Source organism: Saccostrea echinata, unplaced genomic scaffold, assembly GCF_033153115.1.
Source record: "Saccostrea echinata isolate AGI-Se365-2 ecotype Australia unplaced genomic scaffold, CSIRO_AGI_Sech_v1 ptg000001l, whole genome shotgun sequence".
Classification (NCBI taxonomy): domain Eukaryota; kingdom Metazoa; phylum Mollusca; class Bivalvia; order Ostreida; family Ostreidae; genus Saccostrea; species Saccostrea echinata.
Genome location: NW_026889750.1, coordinates 32,063,655 through 32,089,147, shown reverse-complemented (window position 1 = coordinate 32,089,147; position 25,493 = coordinate 32,063,655). Strand labels below are relative to the sequence as shown.

Below are 25,493 nucleotides of genomic sequence, written 5' to 3'. Positions count from 1 at the left end.
AGTAGACAATATTAGGCAAGTTGTTCAATAATGAATTTAAAATAGGACACGCCCCCTTTTCTAATCATATACAAATTAGAGATGCCTTTGACAATAACTTAAATTATTCAAAAATCAAAAGCAGCAATGCTAGACCTGTTAAATACAATGACTTAATTGTTGACCACATTAATCAAACCATTCTTATGTTTATCAAAGAATGGAACATTTGGAGTATTTTCATATGCACCCTCTATTAAATGGAGACTTAAGATAGATGTCTTCAAATAATATATATAAAACAGGGGAATTTTCTTTTGTTCACCTTAGCCTAAGGTTTGTTTATACTTTCTAAGGCCCAATTCAATTTGCTTCAGATACTCATGACTTTCCTACCATTTTATGGGGGCAATTAATTCATTGCATGTTTCATAAGTGGCCCGGGGTACAAGGTCATACATTTTTTAAAACTTTATGTAAAAATTAATAAATTGTCCAAACCCCCTTCCTCTAGGTCCACACATATTCTATGCATGCTTTTTTTTCCAATTAATATCCATGTGGTGGTATTTTGTACATGAAGAATATTAAGAAATTCAAAAATTTTTAAGTGATTACTTGATCAAGTGATTAAACCATCACTTGCTTTGATTGCAATAAAGCTGATTTTTTTCTCTTTTGAGCATATCAATAAAAATTCTCAGCTTTAAGGAAGTCAAATTTTTGGGAGATTTTAGAATTCTAAATTCTGTTACATCCAACCGACAGAGATGAATTTCTTATCAAGGGCTATAGTCACTAGGCCACTATTGTCTGCACAGGATTACTTAACACTTAAAGCACCAATGCATAAAATACTTTTTTCCCCTTTATGAACCTTCTGCATTGATTATCTTTTGTATTCTGTATGACTCTTCATGTTGAAGCTTGGGGCCAAGTTTGATTTTTCCATGACCTGTCATAAGCTTAATTAGACTTACTTATCTTCTCCATGGTCTGGAGGACACATAAGGCCGTCATAATCAGAAAGCGAGTAAAATTGCTTGGTAATTCAAAGGATACTCTGTCTGGTCAACATGTGCACAGACAATAGATTTGGTACATATCACAAAAAGATATGTTACCTTAAGTTTGTAGATGTAGAAATCAAGTCACTTAAATTCTTTGGGTCCTAGACCTCAATGTCTAGATAATCCTCTCCAAAGGCAGGAATTAATCTATGACATTCCCAAATTTTAACAAACACATTTTTCATATTGAAAACAATTTATTGATAGAAAAAAGTACTTTGAAAAGTAATCAACTATACATTCCAATCACTTTCTTCTTTTAAACTCAACCCCTTTCCAGTTCATAGAAAAAAAAAAGTTTTGAAATTAACAAGTTCATTCTTGATTGATCTAACTACATTCTGAAGATAAATTTTAATTGAAAATCCAAACAATGAAAAACAAACTTCAACAATGTTTTATATGCTCTGGCATAAGTAAACAATTAGAATCATATCTTATTGCATTCATAACTTGCAGAGGTAGGCATGAAGAGTTTCATTATTTCATGCTATGAGAGACTTCTTGATCAAAGAACCATTTACAGAGGGAAAGAATAAAACTGAACAAATTATCACAGTCTACTATTACAAGCCAATGCCTTCAAACTAAAATTTCTTGCTCCTCTAACCAACCTAAATTCATTTACAAAGTCCATTGTCAGTCTAAGCTCTACACCGAAATACACCTAGTAAACTAGTGTCATCTCACTGTTCACCAAAATACACCTAGTACAGAAATGTTATCAAGCTGTACACCAAAATAGACCCAGTACACTAGTGTCATTAACATACAATATCAAACCACATCTTTGGCATAGAGCAATCCTGTTGTCTTGGCCATCTCTCCACAAATCAGGAAGTTAGGAATATAGAATATCTGTCATATAAAATTCCGTTTGTAATACTGAAAGTTAAGGCACACTTATATTGCATTTACCAGAAAAAGTTTTTGACAATATTTTACAATATACTTTAAATGATACTGAAAACTTAAAAGACCTGAAAATAAAGTGTTAAAATCAGATTTTTTTTGTTGTTAAGGAAATGGAATTTAGTTGTACATTAGGAAAATTCCAGACCTCAGGTGATATGTGGTGACCAAATCTTGAATATATCTTACTACTCATTCCATGATCCTTCTACATTGTAGCACTAAAGAACGTCAAGAAAAAAAGTAAATATTTGAATACATAAAATACTAACTACATATGTGCACCAAACAACACAAATCAGTGCTTTCTGCTTGTGTTGAAAACTCGAGCCATTTCTTCAGGGTTCCTTCCCCAAAAATAATGAAGATGATTTTAATTACTGTTAGGTCTTATTGGAAGACAAGAACACTATTTCACGCAAGATAAAAATTTAAATATTATTGCAAAATATCTTATTTATCAGTATTTTTAATAGAAAGACTTGTTAAAAAGTACTCATGACTTGTACTTAAAATGAACTATATTTTTCTGACCCATAACCTTGGGTACAGACTTTCAGAAAATTCTGAACAGGATTGCTGAGTTTGACCAAGTATGGCACCAATGAAACAGTTTAAATGGCAAGTATGATGTTAAGATAATAAATTCTCAAATATTGTCCCCCAAAAAAACAAGATTTCCCCTCTTGGAAACATGAACAATATATTAAATACATACACAAAACTGTTCTTAAGTATTAGGTAAAAAGAAAAATTTGGGATAACTTAATTATTTACCAATCTGGGCAACATCACAATATCATTTTTTCTTTGTGAAATACAAAGAACATACAAAATGACAATTTCAAAACCCTGTATACCTTTGACACAAGTCTACAATTTAATAAACTTCCCTGATTTTTTTATCATTTGATTTCTGAAGTTATTCATATATTATGCATGTATTTATTTTCAAGGGGCAAATGAACAATAATATTATAGAGCATAAATTAAAACAGACAATCTCCTCCATCTCTTAGAATCCTATTGCATAATATCCAGTTTGTAGTCTTCAAATTTTTCTATCCATCCTTCAAAATTTTGGGCAACCACTACTGCTTTATCTAAAGTACTACTCTTTCTCCTTGGATTATTATCATCATAATAAAAAAAAATGAATGCTGTTTTTTTTTAAAACTGAAAATATCCTGTCAAATGACCAGAAAGCTCCAATACATGTAGTAATTAAAAAAACCCTGACAAAGTGATTCCATGATAAATCCCTGGGGTAGTATGAGATGCTTAGTATGAACCCATTGGAAATCCTATTTTCTCTGTCTATGCAGGCACTGAGGTTAGATCTGTTGTCATGGTTATATCTAAACTATATCTGGCATGATATGAGCATTATGTTTCAATGAACATTAATCAAATTTAGGAAACCTGGCAATGCAGGAAGCTAAGCAGATTATTGAGTTACAGTCAAGCTTACACACACAGTGCTATGAACAGAGCCACGGGGTCACTTTCACAAACTTATTACATAAGGTAGTACCCCATTTACAAAAATATACCATAGAACATCTATTTTTAATCATATTACTGACCAAATTAAAAAAACCCTTAATTTTCAATCATGACTGCCAAAGCAAATTTATATTTAGTTTAAAACTTGCTGGAAAATCTAACCTCAGGTTCTACTACCACCAACACAAGGCTAAAAAAAAACAGAAAATACCAAAGAATGACACCATTAAAATAAACGCTATCTGATATTAAAAACTCACAAAAATCTAAGTAACAAAACATGATTATTAGTTGAAACTAAATACATACTGTATAATTGGCTAAAATACCCATTTACTACAAACATATACATTTCTACAATACGAACCTTGAGACTTCAAAATTTGCATCAGATGCCTATATTTGCACCATTATTCTGTACTTGTATCACAATAAAAGGGAAAAAAAAGCTTCTGAAACTTCTCTGTACAATCATTTTCTATAAAATCATTTCTTAAACTAAATTAAATAGTTACATCTGTCATCTAAATCTTGCATGGCTATACATAAGTTCAAGATAGCAAAGAAAATTAATTACTTAAGAAATCTTAATTTATCCATTCAAAATCATCACAAAATATTCAATTTTCTTTCTGAATATGACCCAATCTGATATTCTCTATAAACCATTTTTATCAGAATGAATGCTTTATAACGTCCTGTTAGACTACCTGAAACAGAGTTACAGTTCTTGATACAACATTTCAAAGTACAACAACCACGGTACATTGACCTAGTGTCTTACTATGTCCAGCTAAAACATTACCAAAATATCAAAACAAATCAACATACAAAATAACTTGTTTTGTCTTCTTTCTAAAGACACTTATAGTACAATTTACACTCCAGTTATTCTAAAATCTCGAGTTAAATATTGCTCTTTTTTTCAGCAATAAAAAAGCTGTTCTCTTTTGCAACAAAATCAAATCAATGGTTAAAGGACAACATACATCTGACAAACATCGTCACTGTTATCCTGAGAAAACACTAACTACAGATAAAAACAAACTAACCACAGATTAAATATATCACCATGCAATAATTCTGAGTATATATACAAACTTTTAAGTAAGAATCACAAAATATCACAAACACCAGTAACTATAACGATTATAGGCTAAATACAACATACATAAACACTTGTGTTATCTGTGCTAAACAAGTAAATATAATGTAACAACATTGGTCCATAACTAATATCAGTGCTCTACATACAGTTAAAACTGTGAATATATACATGGATTTATAAATACTGAACACATCTAGCAAATCTATGTAGTTCTCTGTTTTGTTTATATGGAGGCTATAATTTAATCAAGTTAAATGAGAATAAACATTCAGAAGCTTGATTAGCAATATACAGATATGTTGAAAATATCACACAATTAGATACAAAAATATAGTCAAACAAGCACTAAGTTTAAAATGAAGCACCTAAGGAAAAACAAAAGGTATTGACATCTTTTTCTTAATTTTTCACAATGTCTTTCCTGCACTTTTGCTAAATTTTTGCAGTTATTACTCATGCATTAATTTATATACAGTATTAGTTAAATTGAGAAAATGTTATTGATATTTTCACATTATACAAAGTGTTGGGATATACATGTATATATAGTAATACTGTCCAATTATTGTTCTCCTGTCACTTCTCCATGTCAAGTTTAATCATATCAATAAATAATACTCTCATGGAACAAATTTATAAGTATATGGAGCTGTTTAAATTATTTCAGAGTGCTTGTCAATTCTAATTTTTCACCTTTTAAACAATATTTATCCTAAAAGTTTCAAATATGTAAATTTCTTTGCCTGTTTTATTATTAAAATAATTCTCTTTAGAAAAGCAGTATTTATGAATAAACTTTCTGGAAAGCCTCTCAAAACATCTACTGTTAAGTGTTTGTAATAAAAATATCCCCAAACTGCATATTATCATCAAAAAGGTTAAATCATAATACACAATATTAAAACACCTTAAAAATTGCCACCAAAATCAAATAAATACAAACTCAGTGCTTTTCAAATCGACACACATGTATGACAAACACATTGAAAATCAGAAAATGAAAACTACAGACATTCTAATCATTTGTTATGAGACTAGAAATTTAGTTGCACCAATAAACATTTAAGATCTATAAGAAGCAGAACATGTGTGTATTGCATATCAAATACATGTAGAATTTGAGTAATGACCAGAGATCAACCTGTGGTACTGGAGACTATGATAGGGGGAAGGGGAGTAGGAAAGGGGGTAGATTTTTAAATAGGGACAGAGGAAAGCTGCAATATTAAATAAAGCACTAACATAGCACTCATCATCCAGCAAACAAAATCACAATATCCTCCATAATCTTAAGGATTTGTCAATTCAATAGTAATACAAGTTAAGAAAAAGACAACACTCCATCTCTATCTGATTATTGATTAATTGTCAACCTGTGGGGAAAAAAAAAATTGCACATCAATGTCATAAATAGCATGGGTATCAAAGGGAGACTACTGACTAGGAAATCTGATTATAAAAATATATTTTATCAAGTAATACCAGTGTTTTTGATTCTTGTGGATATTGTCTCTCAGAATACTGTAAAAACATGCAGCGGGCAGTTGACCACATATACATATTATTGGTTATACTATAGTACTGCTAATTCCATTATTAATGCGCATACTACTAATTAATTGATTAATTGCTGTGGCTAATTAAGACAGAACGAAATAAACAGGACCTGAACACTACAAGAGATATATTAGTTAGATATGTAAGACTGCTCCTGGGAGCTCTGGATACCGATAAATTCACTAATTTCCCCTAACTATGAGCAACATTTTTGTAGCAGTATAGTAAAAAAGTTTTGACAGTATACATGTCAATTTGTTAAATACTATTGGATATGATGAACAATAGATATTGCCATTGCTTCAGCTACATGTACAAACAAAATGTCACCTCTAATTCATGTGAAAAAATGCCAGTATCTGAAGTAAACAACTTATCATATTCATCTATTTTCCTTATTGTTGATAAAAACAACCTACTCAAGTCTTGGTTTAGATTGCTCATTTGAGCCCAATCTTTGATTGCTAAATATTAGGCACATTTTCTAAGCCCTTCTTCACTAAAGGAACTATTTACAATTTTCTTGAAGCACACAGTATAAAAATATACAAGCAACTAGAATCACAAATACAATGTACAATATTGATCAAATACAATGAAAACACACAACCAACAACAATAAATATGACTGTGAATATTGTAAGCACTGGAATGAATCTTTTTCTAATGTTCTTTTCTTAGTATACAATTGTCACAAGACTGTATATCACATTTAATTAATTTCAAAAACAATTAAAATAGGGATTGGTCAACATGACATGAATTTTGTGCAGAAAAATGAGATTCAAATAAAGCAGGATAATTTTTTAAAAAATATTTGTCAACGAAACAAAAATGCATCAACCAAATACAGTTATCACAGAACAGTCATGGTTTGCAAAATAACAACTGAAAAATTTCTGCCATTTCATACTGTCTTCTACCTACCAACATGTAGGCTTGGGGACTGTTACACAATGAAAATCTATAATGTACACACAAATTTCTCAGATCTGATGATGTAATTTTATATTTTCTTCATATACAACTTGTGTAAATCAGGATGAAAAAAATCTCTTGACATTAAAATTATGCTCTACAACAATCATATTTTTAAAATTACAGGTAATTTTTATAACAAAAGCTGAAACTTCAATAGAGTAAAGTGATACAAGTATCTGAAGGGGGGAAAAATATCATTAACTGAACTAATTACACTCATGTAATAATTTACCTTCACAGAGTACATTGTATATTCCTGATAATCAATTTAGCAATATATCAAAACTAATGATAATAATATATAAAGTAATGATAATCAGAAACAGTCATAAACCACGTATTTAAAACAGGAAGATCATCAAGGTTCCACTACTAAGTAATTCATAATTAAGTATTCAAAGTTCATTTCCTCATTAGATTCAAAGAGAATAGTATGATATGTAAAATTCATTGTCACTGATAATAAAATTACATTATTTTCGTTAACTATTTAATCAATCAATTCTATCACCAATGTGAACTCAATTAAGTGTATTAAAAAATCATCACATTATGACAGAGTTAGTACATGTACTGCAAATGCAAGCAGTTCTTTTGTTAGATTCAAACACCCAAAAAAATAATAAAATAAATAAATACAAGCATGGCTGTTGCAGAATCCTTGGTTTGACAGAGGGTGACTCAACACTGCAAGTAGCACCTATCAGAATATCACTTTCAAATATGACTTGTGTTCACCTTCATGTTTAAAAATACTTTGTACAAATCCTTCATTATTTTATAAAGCCAGTGGCACACGTTGTGGACAAAATTCTACTATATAATAAATCATTGTCTAACACTTTAAATATTACCTTGGAATAAAGTAACTGGAGATATATTTTCAATCTTTTTTAAAAGTAAATTCTTTAAACTTTCAACCTACATAAAATTACACTATTTCATTCTGACTCTTGAATTCAAATTTAAGTCCATCTATTCTGCCATTTTCAGCTGTGAGACAATATGCATACTTATATAAGAAGGCAACCCTCCACTTCTTTATTGATTTAACACAAGGTTAATACATAAAAAGATGACCTTTTCTCTACCCAAATACATCATATAATAATCAGGCATATTCTAATCTATAGGCATGATAGATCAGTACTAATAAATGCTATATCTATGAACCATGTTTAGAAGCTAATAATAATAACACAAAAAGCAGAAATAAAGACTGGCACAAAAATTCCAACTCCATGACAGCAGTAAATGTTCTGCCTTCCCTGATGTTTATTTCTCCTCTGCCTTGGCCTTACTATCTGTGTTTTCAGTTTCCTCCACTCCATCCTGAAGCTCAATGACATTCTGTTGTGACACATACACAGGGAATCCTTCCTTGGTGATTTCTGTTTTGATCTCAAAGCCAAGAGAATTGAGGGGGGCATTGTCTTTGTCAGCCATTTGAAGAGCACACCAGTTAGCTGTTCTTGCCTTCTTACATAGAGTAGTTAGCTCTCCAATGCTGGCTGCTAGAGCTAGGACATCTACAAAATAACAAAAACAAGAATGACCTGTGCTACATGAATACAATCATAGTCTTCACACACTAAAATCTAAATATTTTTTGCTACTTACAAATCTTGATCTACATGTATATTCAAAAACTAAATCTTGGTCATACAATAGCTATGAACATTTATATACATGTATTTGATGTGTATAAGTTTACTGGAAGGAAAACTTTATAGATTTTTTTTTAAGTTATAGGTACATCTATCTGAATAGAATAAAATTCAAATCTGACATATTCAGAGTCAATGAAATGCCTGCCTTTGTCTTCCTGGTGGCGATTTCCTACATTCCTGTGGCGGTTTGTGGCATTTACTATCTCCTCCTTACGGCGGGCCTGAACTTTACGAATTCCTTCCAGCCACCTCTCCAGTGCTGAGTGAATGTTTGGATGTAACACAAAATTACGTAACTTCTCCATTTTGTCCACCAGGGTTATTATCTGTAATAAAATAACTTTGATTTTTCAGTATTTCTTGCATTTTTTCTAATTAGCAAATGAGCATTGTAAATTTAGCTTGTATGTGAAAAAAATCAACTTGGATTCTAACAAGACTGAAGAAGATTTGATAGTCTCTTGTTTTTGATCTTTGAGATTTTTGCTCTGAAAATAACCTACCCTGGCATGTTCCTTGAACGAGTCAACAATTAACCGATCTACACGAGAAGGGTTGGAGGGTAGGCGCGGAACTACAATGTTGTTAGTGCTGGACACTTTTTTTCCAGGGTTCTGCCTTGCCAACTCTGCCTCTGTCTGTTTAAACATTCCACATCATTAGCAAAACTCATGGTTATGAAGTAATATCTCATATATTTTTAAGCATTTTTCAAAGAGAATGATGCACTGTTTAAAAGTACAGTATAATTTGTCCAAACCAGCTACTCCTGGTTCCATAAAATTTGGCCGGATTAGACAGAATCCGGAGTGCCGGAAAAATGCAGGAAAATATTTCAAATTTAATTTCGTTGTTTTATTTATGAGCATAATATATAATATATAAATAAACGATAAAATCAATCAATATTTTGGAGTCTAGAAATTTATTAAAGAGTATTGCATGACTTACTGTAAATTTTTCTTTTTCGTTCACAAAGTTTGGGACTTAACGTGAAATGTTACCTAAGTCAAAATCTAAAGACTCATATACCGTATTATACTATATACATCACGCGGCCCAGGTTTTGCATGTCCAAGAGCGCATTCAATATAACTATAAACTCAACTCTTTACGATTTGATAATTATTGGATTGAAATTTTAATTTTTATGTAAAAATTTACATCTTCCCTCCAATGTAATGGCGCCATTTTGGGATGAGACGTTTGAGTTTCGATCCCGAGTTATATTTTGACTTGCAAATCATGTACCTATATTGCATTGATTTTTTATTATACTGTGTGACATGGAGTTAAAAGCAAGTTAAATGTGTGAGTTATTTTTTTTTATTTACTTGTAGTTTAATCTTATATTTCTTCAAGTGGGCTGAGCAACCACCGCATTTCAGTTCGCCTAATGGCACTCATGTAAACACACGTTAGCACATCTTCACGAAAGGTGTTAATTGCTTTAAAGTAACTCAGGTTGTTATGCGTGGCCGGATTAGAGGAAATAATTGCCGTTAATTATGAGCAGTTGGGACCAGTATGGCCAGAATACAGAATAGACAGTATCCGGTCTACACAGAATTTTTTCTTATACATTTGTTAAAAAAGTGCATGGGACTAAAATTTATAGTCGGAATGGACAAAAATCCAGAGTACTCAGAGTCCGGATTAGACAAATTTTACTGTATAACATCTTTACATTGTATGCTCTTCTCAGAAATAGTTTCTCAACAGCAAATTTCTCTAACCTTTTTCCTCTCTCTCTCTATGTTTCTGAATTGGTCATAACACTCCTCCAGCTTGAGGTGAAGTTCATTTGATGGACCACTTCTCCTAAAGAGTAGAAAACAATCATACATGTATTATCAAAATACAAGAAAGAAAGAGAGCACAAAGAGCATGCTGTTCAGGTCAAAGAGAAGACAATGTACCTTGGGTTTCTGATATTGGGTATAACCTGATGAATCCCTGGATAGATGTAAGGGACGTCCAAATACATTTCTGGAGCCAACATTGGTGGAATCAGTCTGCCATAGGGGTCCACATGGTAGTACTCAAAGGCCTCACTAGGTAAGGCACCAGACGGGGCAAGGAAGTGTGGAGGGGCAATGAAGTTTGGCAGGTATTTGACAAATGCTGGGTGATGAGGTTGTGCCACAGTACCTAATTAAAAGACAAACATAAAATATACAGACAATTAAACAGTTGTTCCTATAGTAAGATTTCTGATAATCATTCAGATATAATAAAATGTTTTCACAGGAAAATCTTTCATTTCTTTCAAAAGAAAAAAATAAAAGTACATTATAAAAAAGAATTATAAAGTAATACAAATTTAAATGCTTATCTGGTAATTCCATCTGTTATCCATTGAATTTAATTCTGCATAGTTAAACTAAACCATTAAAACTGTGCAATTTTCATAAAAATACATAATACAAACTGCATTATTTGTCCAATTGGACGGTTACCTAGTGTCTGAAAGTCTTGCATTGACAGGTTATCCCTGGAGAGTCGTTTGTGGTAGAGGGGGGGATTCGCTGAAGAGTCACCATAGCTGGTGGGTGTCAGACTATGTAGAGTGACTGGGTGTGACTTGTCAGTCATCTCATGTGAGTATTTGACATCGGGGTTCGCTGGTGTTGGGCTGGGGAGGGTCATTTTGGCCACTTTCTGCCTAAAGGCTTGGGAGATGTGAGCATTAGGTCTCCCTGACTGAGATTTGTCCCCTGGCAACACAGACTGGTAGGAAGCAGGCAGCTGGGGAATCTCCTGTATACAACACAATGATTAAGATAAAACACAGATTTTACATGATAGCTACCTCAAACTTCATTTCTGTTTAAAAATAAATAAGTACTGTAAAATTTTCTTTGAAAATTCTTAGTTTTGCCAACCTGGCTCATAATTTGACCTCAATTGTACACAAAGTACCATTCTAAATGCTGCCAAACACAAAGTAAAGTTGTATAAGCATGGAGCAATTTTCATTATTATCATTCAAAAATATACCTGTGACCTGATCTGAGGTTTGTGTTGCACACTAAATCCCTGTGCACTGGTGACTGGAGACAAAGTATACTTGTCAAATGCCTGGTAGTTGTTTCCATTCAGTGACACAGGAGTGCTCTGTCCTGAAGCAGCACATCCCTGATAACTCAACGCATTATGGGTGCTGACTCGGATTGGTTGCAGTATATTTTTACTATCTCCTGTCTCAATTGGCTGAAAACTCTGACTACAATTTCCAACCCCTGCATTCAACAAATTTCCCTGTTCACTTAAAGACTTCATGTCTGAGTTTCTTGGAGAATTTAATGCTTCTGATTTTAAGTTATGATTTCTGCTTGGAGGAAAAGCCAAAGGTGGGGGCACTTCAGGGGGGAACTTTGGGAGTTCAGTCTTATCAAAATTTCCCTGTGATAAGCACTGAGTCTTGGCATACTGAGAAAAGTTTCCCGGTTGTGAATAGTTAGATGTTATAGACTGGCTGTTGAGATAATGCTGGTTGTCAAAAGGAGGCCACTGTGGGCAGGTCTGAGATTCCTTCCCTGATATGCTTTGCTGAGACAGATTTTTGGTCTGAGGAGGAGCTGTTGGCATGGTTTTCACGTCGTACATGCTTAAAAAAGCTTCTGTTAAGTGATTATCCAGATATGTCTGATTTTTCAGGCTTTTCTTGGACTGTTCTATCATAAAGGACTGAAGCAGTTCCAGATCCGGACCATCTGTTTTGGCTGGCAGTGATTCTAGATCCTCTAGGGAGATGTCTGAGCTGAAATCTGATAGGTTATTGTTGATGGTGGACAAGTCCGGATTACTAGGAAGGTTAAAGTCAAATGTATTGTCTTGGGCCTTTGGTGGCATCTCATCTGTCACAGCAGACCAGGCACTGCCAGGGGTGGAGGGAACACTCAAGGAACTGAAATGCATATGCAAGACTACATTAATTACAAATTTTCTTTGCCTCAAAATTTTCACTCAATACTTAGCTAAAAAAACCCTTTTTTTGATGTATTTCATTACAAGGTTTTTAATTTTAACATTTAATCTTACACCATTTTTTTTAAAAAATAAAGATGCGTTTGTGTAGCACTGAAGTGCCCATGGATGGCAGCTTATTGCCATGATTAAGGTCTTCAAAAATAGGTCACATGCCAAGGTTAAGGTCATAAGGTCAAAGAGCCCTTGAACCAACTGTTCAGAGGTTATACAAACATGACAAAGGTTAAAGATTTTCAAAAGTGATCAAATTCTACGATTAATGTCATGATCAAAAATATTGGTACGCAAAGAAAAGGCTTGTCACAGGGAATAAACATGTGAAATATGAAAGCATAAGACCACCCATTCAAAAGTTAACCATCAAAGGTTAAATTTTTTTTGCAGACAGACATACAATAACTATATGCCCTAAATCTCTCATTCCAGGAGCATAAAAATAATCCTTCTGTCTCAAAGTGCATCTTTTCATTCATATGAAATAAAGTCAGTGAAATTTTTTGATTAAATGGTCACTTTATATACAACAGGACAACAAAGCATTTGTGTGCTAATCATTGCATTTATGTTTTTCCCCTTAATATATATGCTTACCCATTGCTCCCTTGGCTGAATGAGAGCTTCAGATTTTTCAGGTTTTGATTAAATGCATAAAGGGAGCTGTCATCATCTAATATCTGGGACACAATGTCATCAAACTTTGAGAACTTGTCTCCATTAGCATTGACATCATACCTAAAAATAGGGATCAAGTAAAAAATGCTTTAAAATATATACTTTTCTATAAATATTTTACACATTTACTAAATATTACACATCACATCACACTTTAAAAGTTTATTACAGTCAAGATTAATCTACAAAATTTTTGTAATTCCATTTTTGATCATTACTCAGTCATCTATGATGTTTTATCAGGAAGTATTTTACATGGTTAATCAATAATTATACAATTCCCGTCAGACATAAGGATTGTTTACGCTAATGAAATATGGAAAGCAAAATCAAGGAAAATCATCAGCACTCATAATTTTCTGAGAATTGATAAATCAATACTTGTATCATGCTTGTCACAGAGAAAAATGCCCCCACAATGGGTAGACTTCATTGTTTACCTCTCACAATAGTTGACCTGGTCAAAGAAGCCCGAGTTCATCTGATTAAATGCCGGGTTTATTGGATTCCCCTCTCCACCCTCTTTTTTGTTCTTCCAGTACAGGTCGAAGTTCCCCTTCTCTGTGACCCCTCCTGAAGAGCTGCCTTGAAAATGCCTCTGGTTGAAAGTTGCCACATCACACATCTTGTTCTTACCATAAGGTTTCTGTAATATTTGAAGATCAGTAAATATCCACATAAAGATCAAGTAATAATATTGCTGAATTTTAGATATATACAAGTAGATATCTTGGCCCTGTAAATGAAATACCAGTGGTAGTTCCAAATGCAAGATGCAGTCCATACACAACATTCAATGACAATTTTATGATCAAACCAAGAACATATCCTCACTCATGTGCACAAAAGCATGCACAAAAACTTTAACTAATCCTTAAACTTAGATAATTTGTGATATGTTTAAATCTCCTAGCTTCATAACAGGTTCTTATGGTTATTGTTGATGACTACAAGATCCCAGGGTAACCCTATTTGAAAATTGACTTCTTTGAGAATTTCATAAAAAATATGTCATGTATCCTATGGTTACTTATTTTCCCATTTTCAAAAAAAAAAAAATGTAGTTTGCAGTGATTTTATAATTTTCACTTAATCCATATTTTAAGAGTGATTAAATTTTCCAATATTTTTCTTTACATGTATTAGGTTCAGAATTATTCAAGTGAATTCAAATAGACCCTGAATTGGGTATAAACAAATAAAACATAATTTAAGCCTTTCGGCAGTTTAGTAAGGGCTTTCCTAAACTTTACTGGCTTTAAAGCAAGATGCCTATGGACCACAACCTCACCTTAGAGACTTGTCCGTTCGTCCTTCAACCAGGCTCCCGGGGCCATGATTTCTGCCCTTAGGGATACTTGAGCATAAGTTTATTTGTGACCTTGCTGTTAGTAGATGAACATCCTTCAAGATTTATTTTTATAGTGTCTTTTGTACTTAACTTTGAAACCACATCCCCCACCCTCAGCCTCAAGGGCCTCAAGGGGAACATTATATAGGGATACCTGTACATTAAACCCATTGATGCAACTTTGTTTTAAAAAGGATTCTAAAGATGATTCCTTTGTACTTTCCTATTCAAAAGTTTCTCTTTTGTAACTCCTTCTAGCCCTTGAGGCCATGTTTTCTATATAATTTGAGGGTGCTTGGGATTTATTCTCTGTTTATGATGATTTTTTTTTCTGTTTTGAGCATCAGATTTCCCTATACATGTATATACTCCAGAGTAAAAATTTGCCCAATCTCTAGCCCAGCCATAAACTTACATACATCTTGTATATTAATCTAGATAACCATCTTCTTACTGGTCTTGAAAAAGATTTAAAATTTTTCTTTCCTTCTATATATATACCTATGTACATGATGTAAATCTCTGCTCCCATCCTAGTAAACTAAAGAAATTTCATAAACCTACTCAACTTTATACAGTCAAACCTCACTATCTTGGACTCAATAGGACCAAGAAAAAACTTTGGGATCTATATACATGGATTCGAGATATCCAGGGTAAAATACTTAGAAAATTAAGGGTTATAATTAGGACTTCCAAATTACATCGACATATCTATGATATTTGAGATATAAGTGTTCGAGATACCGAAGTTCAGCTGTACTTGCATATTAACCATAATCATTGTGTCATTAGGTCTGAAGAAAAAAATGGTAATGTTATACATTTCTATGTACAATTTTGCCTAATTCAAGCCCCAAGGCCTTGAACTGAATAGATCTGAATCTATTATATTCTTTAGGAAAGTTTCTCTTTCATCTTTTCTGGCTGTTTTTTTTGAGAGGATTTTTTTCTTCTTCACCAACCCTATTTTTTTTCTATTTGATAATTATCTCCCTTTGAGAGGCATCCCACACCTGAGGATGACTTGAACCCAGATTGGATGAAATTAGTCCATTTATTTTGGAGAACAAGTCAAAAAATTTGTCATTTCACGATAACTGCAGTACTACTCTTTTGCAGGGCAAATTAATCACGTTTGACAAAGTTTCTGAAGACAAATAATTAAATAAGGTATATTAAACAATTTCTTTTAAGTCATATTTCACCAAATACATCATTTTACCCTGCAAAAGAGCAGTACCACAGTTATCGTGTGTGAATATTGATACACAAAGACCTTTTGAGTTCTTGGCTCAGATGTGTTTAAATGCAAATTACTAATGCTAGTAAGTTTATCAACTTGATTGGGTCATGGATAACTAAATTTCAAACTTATACATCCACATTATGTCTCAGTGTCAAAAAGCTATATTCTCTTTTTTGTACATGTCTACATGGAATATATATCAGATACTTTGAAAATGTCATTTCATTATTTACCTACATCATCAGTTCCTCTATAAAAATTTACAAATTGATGTAAATTAAAGTTTAAGAATGTAATGATTAATGATCTCATGAATGTAACACAGCAAACTCTAGATCATGTTTAATTCACCAGTGTTGGTGAAATAACCATGCCCCTGACGGTGCAAGATGCACAAATTTTGCCGTGGACAAACCAATTTGCATGTATCAACGCCCATCCAGACGTGTTAAAATTTGCCATAAATTAAATTCATATATTGTGATTAATATCTCTGAAATCAAATAATAGTATCAGTAGCTAAGTATTTAAGGGGTAGAATTCAACAGGTTACAGATTCAAGATGGAAGTTAATGGTTACCATTTTACAGTTTAAATTAATTAAATAATTTTTTTCCTTTACTTCTCATGGACTGAACGTCAGGGTTTTGCTGTCGCAAGTATGTTAAATTCTGAGAATATCTGACTTCCTATTTATAAAGGTCATCTCAAACAAAAGTCAAAACCCACATGTATTTGACTTCCTTTTCATAAAGGTCTATCACTATATCTTAAAGTTGAAACAAACAGCTATCAGTTTTAACTGACAGTACACAAAAAATGCTTCAGTCTTCAGCACATGTTCCAATTACAAGAAAATTATCAGGCTATTTGAAATTTCGCCAGTAATACTGATTCAGCTAAAATTTCTTTAGAATACATAACACATCTTAAAATTTCACAGATATATATCTGTTCTCCTTTTTTTTTAATCGGTATCACCAACAAGGATTATTTTAATGAGATGGATCATTTTGTACACTTGAGGATTATTGATAATACCCAACCTTTAAAATATCTTTTTTATAGAATACATTATGGTTCCTGTCAGATTGGAACCTGCCTTTTTTCAATGTGCCTTTTTCTCAAATGTTAATGTAGATTTATAAGTATCCATATGTTATCATAATATATCAGTGAGTTTTAATTATTGCTCTGTCACGTGTGTACTTAAAAATATATTGTCAACATGAAATGGCTGTAATCAACAAACCGTTACGGCATGGCGTTGAAACAAAATTAAACAAAGCGTCCGGCTTTCAAAAAAAAAAAACTACTTCATTTCTTTAAACTTATCAAATAAGGAAAAACCATGACATCAATTCTTATTTATGTTACCAGTCATATTTCGTCATGTCATCATGGTGCCATGTATCGGTCGCAGGCATGTCTGTTGCACGTACCGGTGTTCGACATCGTTTCATAAGTCAAGTACAATCCAATGCCAATATAATTACATAAGAATAATGAATATTACCAATAAATCATAACATTTTTCCATCTACATATATTTACATAATTTCATCTCATTTTTTTATTTTCTATTTTAAGCATTTGTAGTCACAACAGAAAGAAAAGGAAGTGGAGCATACGACATGCATTCTATGCAGTTTCCATGAAAAATCTGAAATAATACCATAATATTCCAACAACAAAGTCAATTTTTGCTTACCTTTTAAGTTTATCTTATGTTGTCAAACAATCGTTGCTTCGGTATATTACTTTTTCACCGTAATTCCTCTCTGATCAACTGCGCCATTGACTTTCATGTTGCTTTGTGTATGCTAATCAGCTGTTACCGACAACTCCCGCTTACAAAAAGCGCCACCTATGAATTTTCTTTTTCGTGCAGTAACCGTCATTTACTTTGCGCGTGTACAGAATATTGTTCATTTTTTGTTCCCCGCTTTTGCGAAAGAACGGGGACATAAAATCGCAAATCGCTTCTCGATAGAATTTGAGAACTTTCATGAATATTTCACTTTGCAAATAAGTATTTTCCTTTCCGAATATACCATGACATTTGACCTCTTGACCTTGAAGTTTGACATCCATTTAAACATTTGACATTGGTAATAACTAAAATAAAATGAGAGAATAAGATAGGGCTCAAGCTCATATTTCACATATGCATTATAATTACCTTTGATAAGACCTTAATAATTATGAGTTTTTGAGCTCAAACTGACCTTGAAGTTTGACCTACTTTTCACAAATTTTAACACAATTGGCAACAACTTTTGAATAGGGGGAGATAGGGCTTTCATATTTTACATCTGCAATACCTGTGACAAAACTTTTTCAAATGACTACTACAATAAAAAAAAAATAATTAAAACAAGATGTGTTTGTGAAACACTAATGCCCCCGTTTGGCAGCTTATGGCAAAGGTTAAAGTTTCTCAAATGCAAGTCAAAATCCAGGTCAAGAGATAAAAAAAAAATTGGTACCTAAAGAAAGGCCTTGTCTCGAGGAATATACCTGTGAAATTTGAAAGCCCTAGCTCCAACTGTTCAAAAGTTATGACGAAGGTTAAAGTTTTTTAAAAGTAAGTAAAACGTCAAGCTCAAGGTCAAATGGGCCCCAAGGGAAGATCTTGTCAAAAGTGATACATATGTTCCTGAAATGTGAAAGCCCAGAGCCAAACGTTCACATGTTATGACCAAGGTTAAAGTTTTTTTTAAAAGTAGGTCAAACTCCAAGGTCAAGGTCAAAATTGTTGGTATCCAAAATCTTGTCCCAAAGAATGTGCATGGGAAGTATGAAAGCTGTAGCACCAAATGTTAAAAAGGTATCCATGGCAAAGATTAAAGATTTTTAAAAGTAGGTCAAACTCCAAGGTCAAGGTCAAAGGGTCAAAGTTGTTGACCAAAGAAGGTCTTGTCACAAGAATTACATATGTGAAGTATGAAAGCCCTAGCACCAACCATTCAAAAATTATGGCCAAGGTTAAACTTTTTCAAAAGTAGGTTAACCTCCTAGGTCAAGGTCAAAGTGACAAAGTGGTTGGTATCCAAAGGAAGGTCTTGTCACAAGGATTACATATGTGAAGTATGAAAGCCCTAGCACTAACCGTTCAAAATTTATGGCCAATGTTAAAGTTTTTCAAAATTAAAGTAGGTCAAACTCCAAGGTCAAGGTTAAAAGGTCAAAGTTATTGGTATTCAAAGGAAGGTCTTGTCACAAGGAATACACATGTGAAGTTTGAAAGCCCTAGCACCACCTGTTCAAAGGTTATGGCCAAGGATAAAGTTTTTTCAAAAGTAGGTCAAACTCCAAGGTCAAAGGGTCAAAGTTGTTGGTATCAAAGGAAGATCTTGTCACATGGAATACACATGTGAGGTTTGAAAGCCCAGGCACCAACTGTTCAAAAGTTATAGCCAAGGAAAAGTTTCATAAAAATTTGCAAAAGTGGGTCAAACTCCAAGGTCAAGGTGAGAAGGTCAAATATAATGTTAATATCAAGAAAGGCCTTGTCACAAGAATTACACATGTGAAGTTTAAAAGCCTAAGCACCAACTGTTGAAAAGTTATGGCCAAGGTTAAAGTTTTTCAAAATTAAAGTAGGTCAAACTCCAAGGTCAAGGTTAAAAGGTCAAAGTTATTGTATTCAAAGGAAGGTCTTGTCAAAAGGAATACACATGTGAAGTTTGAAAGCCCAAGCACCAACTGTTCAAAAGTTATGGCCAAGGTTAAAGTCTCATAAAATTTTGCAAAATTGAGTCATACTCCAAGGTCAAGGTCAAAAGGTCAAATATGATGGTACCCAAAGAAAGGTCTTGTCACAAGGACTACACATGTGAAATATGAAAGCCATATCTCCAACCAATCAAAAGTTATGGGCAAGGTTAAAGTTTTTGCAAACAGACAGACAGACAGACGGACGGACAGGGCAAAAACTATATGCCCCCAAATCTTCGATTACGGGGGCATAAAAATCATGACCCTGTCATTTGACCTACTTTTCAAACATTATGACCTTGACCATATCTTTTGCACCTGAAGAGACAGGACTTTCCTATTTTTACATGTGCATTAAATGTGATACAAGACCTTTCCAAATGTATTATGATTAATTTTTTGACCTCATGACCTCAAAGTAGTCAAGAAGTTTGATATAATTTTTAAACTTTTTTATGTAACTTTTGCACCAGAACATATCACAGCTAGGGGCCTGAAACATACTTTTCATGTTTAAATTGATCCCGTGTATAGTGATCACGTAAATATGTTACTGGCCACTATGGAACATTTTACCTGAAAAGTAGGACACTTTTTTTGATATGATGGACAGACAAGACCATTTCAATATGCCATCATCATTGCACCTCAGCCCAAAAGACCCCAAAGTGCATGGGGGGACCACAATTCTGGGAATTTGCTTGTTCAACATAAGGAGGGATTCCTCTTATATTTCTTGTATTTAAAAAAATTGATGAAATTTTCACAGATTTAAGAAGACAATATCACTAACTAATGGTACCAATTACCGTAGATTGAATTTGACCATTTTATTTCAGAAGCAAGTCAGGTCAAGTTCATTATCTTTTTCCTTGACATTAAGAAAAAATATTACTGTTGCCAATCATGTGATACCTTGCTTCTATTTCAAAAGATTAAATTTTTTTTTCTTTTTGCATAAAAAGATGTTACCATATAGGGTCTTTCAGATGATTCTACCAAATTGACGTTATCTAAAATAGATATTGGTAGTAGTATCTTTATTGGCGTATACATTACATATATTGCCACAGAAGTATAACATTAGTTTTATAATATAAACATTGGTCAACAGGTGTTACACAGGTGCTTTATAACATAACTTGAAATATACATATATGAAAGAAGAACTATACAGCAGTATCTCCTATTATTAATCTTGCTTTAGAGTAAAGTTTTCCCTCTTTTTAAAACATTCAAACACGTATTTCCCAAGTTTTTTAAGTACATTTTCTGAGTCGGAATTAAGTAATTCAATTAATTTTACCATACTAGGTCTTGCGTAAAAATATTTTTTAATATATTTTTCTCTTAACTCAACATAAAACTTGCATATTAAAACAAAATGATATTCGTCTTCTATTTCGTTAGATGTACAAAATACACATTTTCGTTCACTTATAAGACATTTTTGCTCATATCTACCAGACTCAATACGTAAACAATGTGAAGATAATCTGAGTCTTCTTAATGCTTTTCTATGTTTTTCATAATATATACAATTGAGATATTCAGCCTGGTGCATAGTCGGGTTTAGATATTTAAACAATCTTAAAGGATGGGCATTTTCTATCTCTACTTTTAGTTTTTGAAAAAAACAATCAGCCTGTCTTTGTTCAAAATAAACATAAAATACCTTTTCATTTACTGACTCGGGAAAATACCATACATCGCCAAAACCATGTGATAAAAGTGTCTGTTTGACAAAAATGATCCAATTTGTAGACATATTCTTAAAATCATAATTATAAATTGACCTTATAAGACAATTTTCTGATCGAAGGACTTTAAACCAATATTTAATAATGCGAAATGTTCTCGTTACTATCAACGGTTTTCTTCCTAATTCCCCATAAACAGCCGGGGTACATGTTGAGGTTTTAACTCCCAGTAGTCTTTTACCAAATTTTAAGTGTATTCGTTCCATTTCTTTTGCCGGTATAGAGCCCCACACTTCTGCCCCATAGTTCATTTTCGAGACACACGCAACGTTGAACAATTCACATACCGTTTTACAATCTAGTGACATTTTTTGAACATTACTCATGAATGCATTATATAGTTGTAGAGTTTTTTCTGCCGTTATCTTCACATGTTTATTAAAGAGTCCGTTTGAGGAAAACACCAGTCCAAGATATGCAAAATTGTCTACAATTTCCAGGGCACTACCGCAATACGTAAATTTGTATCCCTTTTTTGTCTGTCCTTTTTGAAAAATCATTACTTTCGTTTTATCTACATTTACACAAAGGCCCCACTTTTCACAATAGGCATGTAGGCTATTAAGATGGTTTTGTAGCCCATTGGGTGTTTCGCTTATTATGGCTAGATCGTCTGCAAATAATAGTAGAAAGATGTTTATTTGGTCAATTTGAATGCCACATGCAAAATTTTCCTGTAGAGTTGTCTCCAGATCCTCTAGAAATAAGGAAAATAGCATTGGTGATAGAATGTCCCCTTGTAACACACCTAATTCATTATCAAAAAAATTTGTGAGGGAACCATTTACCCGAACACAGCTTTTCACATCCTCGTACATAGCTTTGATAATTCTTAACATTTTACCATCGATACCTAGTTTTAATAATTTGTAGAACAATTCATTTCTATCAACCGTATCAAATGCTCTACGAAAATCTACGAAGGCACAAAAAAGTTTTTTACCATTTGCAATATTTGTAATTAGGTATTCCAATTCGGTTTGCAATCCAAATTTTCTCTATTTTTATGCCCCCGTATCGAAGATTCGGGGGTATATAGTTTTTGCCCTGTCCGTCCGTCTGTCTGTCTGTTTGTTTGTCCGCAAAAACTTTAACATTGCCCATAACTTTTGATTGGTTGGAGCTGTGGCTTTCATATTTCACATGTGTATTCCTTGTGACAAGATCTTTCTTTGGGTTCCACCATATTTGACCTTTTGACCTTGACCTTGGAGTTTGACCCAGTTTTACAAAATTTTACCCAACTTTAACCTTCGCCATAACTTTTGAACAGTTGGAGCCAGGGCTTTCATACTTCACATGTGTCATCCTTGTGACAAGACTTTCCTTTGGATACCAACAAGTTTGGCCCTTTGACCTTGACCTTGGAGTTGACCTACTTTTGAAAAACTTTAACCTTGGCCATAACTTTTGAACAATTGGTGCTAGGGCTTTCATACTTCAAATATGTAATCCTTGTGACACGTCCTTCCTTTGGATACCAACAACTTTGACCCTTTGACCTTGGACTTTGACCTACTTCTGGAAAACTTTAACCTTGGCCATAACTTGTGAACCATTGGTGCTAGGGCTTTCATACTTCACGTATGTAATCCTTGTGACACGTCCTTCCTTTGGATACCAACAATTGTAATCCATTGACCTTGACCTTGGAGTTTGACCTACTTTTGGAAAACTTAAACCTTGGTCATAACTTTTGAATGATTGGTGCTTCAGCTTTCATAGTTCACCAGTATATTTCTTGTGAGAAGGTCTTTCCTTAGGCACCATTATTTTTTTACCATTTGACCTTGACCTTGATGTTTGACTTATTTTTGAAAAACTTTAACCTTTTCCATATCTATTCAATGATTGCTGCTAGGGCTCTCATATTTCACAGGTATATTCCTTGAGACAAGACCTTACTTTGGGTACCACATATTTGATTTGCATTTGAGAAAGTTTAACCTTTCCTATAAGTTGCCATATGGGGGCATCAATGTTTCACATACACATCTTGTTCTTAAATGTTTAGGAAATATTATACATTTATTGACTGGGTTCTAGGGCAACATGCGTTTTGTCGGACCCAAGAACCAAACTGTTTGCCTGAGGCCTTTAGGCCGAAGGCAAACAGTTTGGTTTGAGGGGTCGACAAAATGCATTTTGCCCAAGAACGCAGTCAATAAAGGTTTTCTTATACCTTTTATTTGTTTATTTTCTTATTTTTTTGTTTTCATCTATGTCGAACACCAACGAATGCAAATGAGATTTAGCTGACCCCAGCCATTATGTGATGTAAGCAGTCCAACATCTCATCGACAGGTCCAATATCTCACTCGGCGGTCAAACATTGATTTTTTTTATGCCCGCTCAGTAAAACAATGGAAATGTTAGACTTTTTTTAGTATTGATTTATATAGGAACACATTTTGAAAGGTATAACAATAGTTTTTTTTATAAGCAGCTTTGTATATTTAATTTTTTTCTCATTTTCACATAATTATGGTAAAGTAGTCATATAAACTTAAAAGGTACAAAATGATACAAAAACAAAAACTTCTGACTGTTTACTTAGAGAGAAAAAACACTTTTAATTAATTTTAATTAGGGAAGCAGAAAAGGAGATATTTTCATTCGGCTCCATTCTGCCAAAAAATATATTGGCAGTCCCTGCTAGACTTCAAACTCTGTTTATCATTTCTATTTAAAGTCGTACAGCTTTGAGGAGGAAAGAAAAAAACATGATCTTTTAAATCCAGCCCTTACATCTAAATATATAAGACATATACCAGTAACCAAATAATTATATTGAATATTTCATTTAGTCAGAAACCAGACAAGAATCCCTCCTTAACTTTTTCTATCCACAACTGACCAGACCATCCTTAATTGAGATGCTTTCAAGGACAGGACAAAGAAAGTCAAGGCTTTATAGGAATTGACCACTACTGGAGGCAATCTTAATTTATGAATCTTATTATACTGATATTGAAAGAGATCACACAACTCCATAAAAAAAAGCCAGGAAAAAAAGAAGTTACATCCCTTGGAACAAGAGCATTAGCCTCTATAATACAAGTCAAGTCAAGGCTTTGCAAGAATTGACCACTTCTGGAGGCCATCTTTATTTATGAATCTTATTATATTGATATTTAAAGAGATCACACAACTCCATAAAAAAAGAGCAGTAACACCCCTTGGAACAAGAGCATTAGCCTCTATAATACAAATCTGGTGCGGCTATGGTATCGTTTAGGCAAGAATTCTAATTAATTCCTACTATCACATCTAAAAGACCTAGAATTAAGAAACAAGTCCATATCTTCTGTGCTAGGTCATCCATACAATAAATGTGGCATAAACTTTCTTTGCAAGAGTGAAAAACCTTGGCCTAGGAATAATATATCATCTGGGATTTTTTTCATGCAAAAATTTGTTTTATTATCAGAGTGACACCTTTCAATGCTATTCAAATTTAACAACATATTGAACTGTAAATTTTTGAAGTTAATTGTGTCATTACAAGGACAGATGTGCTGATGTTATAAAAAATTGTCTGTACACCTTGTCATGACAAGATGGACAGAAAAAATTTCCAACTCTACTGATATTTTAATTTTATATCAATTTCATAGTAAATTGATAAAATATTGCTTCTTTGAACAAATTATTCCTGTTTGAATTATACAAACCGACTTGCCTATAACGTTGCACTTGTATGGCATTCATTATTTGTGACGTCATAATGAAAACTTTAAGGTCAAGATCTAAATGAGTTTAGACAGCCTTTTGGTGCCATTAATCCATCATGAGGAACTTACAATTAATTCAAACTTATTTTTTACCCATACTTTACAGCTATCATTAAATTATGTAGAAAATGAAGCATAATTTCACAGCATTCAATTTGAAATCATGTGAAAGTAATCTGGATACCAATATTCAATCTAATACTATTTTAAAGATAAAGAAAGGATAAAAAA

The 25,493-nt window shown here is 33.1% G+C and overlaps 1 protein-coding gene across 1 annotated transcript; it reads right to left on the bottom strand.

Annotated features, from left to right (window-relative positions):
- Positions 1–8,125: 8,125 nt before the first annotated feature.
- On the bottom strand, positions 8,126–14,084 carry LOC133189827 (meiosis-specific coiled-coil domain-containing protein MEIOC-like). Its single transcript, XM_061325223.1, has 9 exons — positions 13,889–14,084; positions 13,368–13,508; positions 11,784–12,693; positions 11,243–11,543; positions 10,703–10,934; positions 10,520–10,604; positions 9,287–9,421; positions 8,929–9,109; positions 8,126–8,642 (listed from the first exon to the last, which is right to left on the bottom strand). Exons 1-9 carry the CDS (start codon positions 14,071–14,073, stop codon positions 8,389–8,391), a joined length of 2,424 nt encoding a protein of 807 aa, XP_061181207.1. The 5' UTR covers positions 14,074–14,084; the 3' UTR covers positions 8,126–8,388.
- Positions 14,085–25,493: the final 11,409 nt, after the last annotated feature.

Excerpts from the sequence above, each read along its gene's own strand:
- LOC133189827 (XM_061325223.1), bottom strand. The coding sequence starts at position 14,073 with ATGTGTGATGTGGCAACTTTCAACCAGAGGCATTTTCAAGGCAGCTCT. Across the intron at positions 10,605-10,702 it reads CCCAATATCAGAAACCCAAG|GAGAAGTGGTCCATCAAATG; the intron begins GTACATTGTCTT and ends TCTACTCTTTAG. Across the intron at positions 8,643-8,928 it reads TCGCCACCAGGAAGACAAAG|ATGTCCTAGCTCTAGCAGCC; the intron begins GCAGGCATTTCA and ends GTTATTTTGTAG.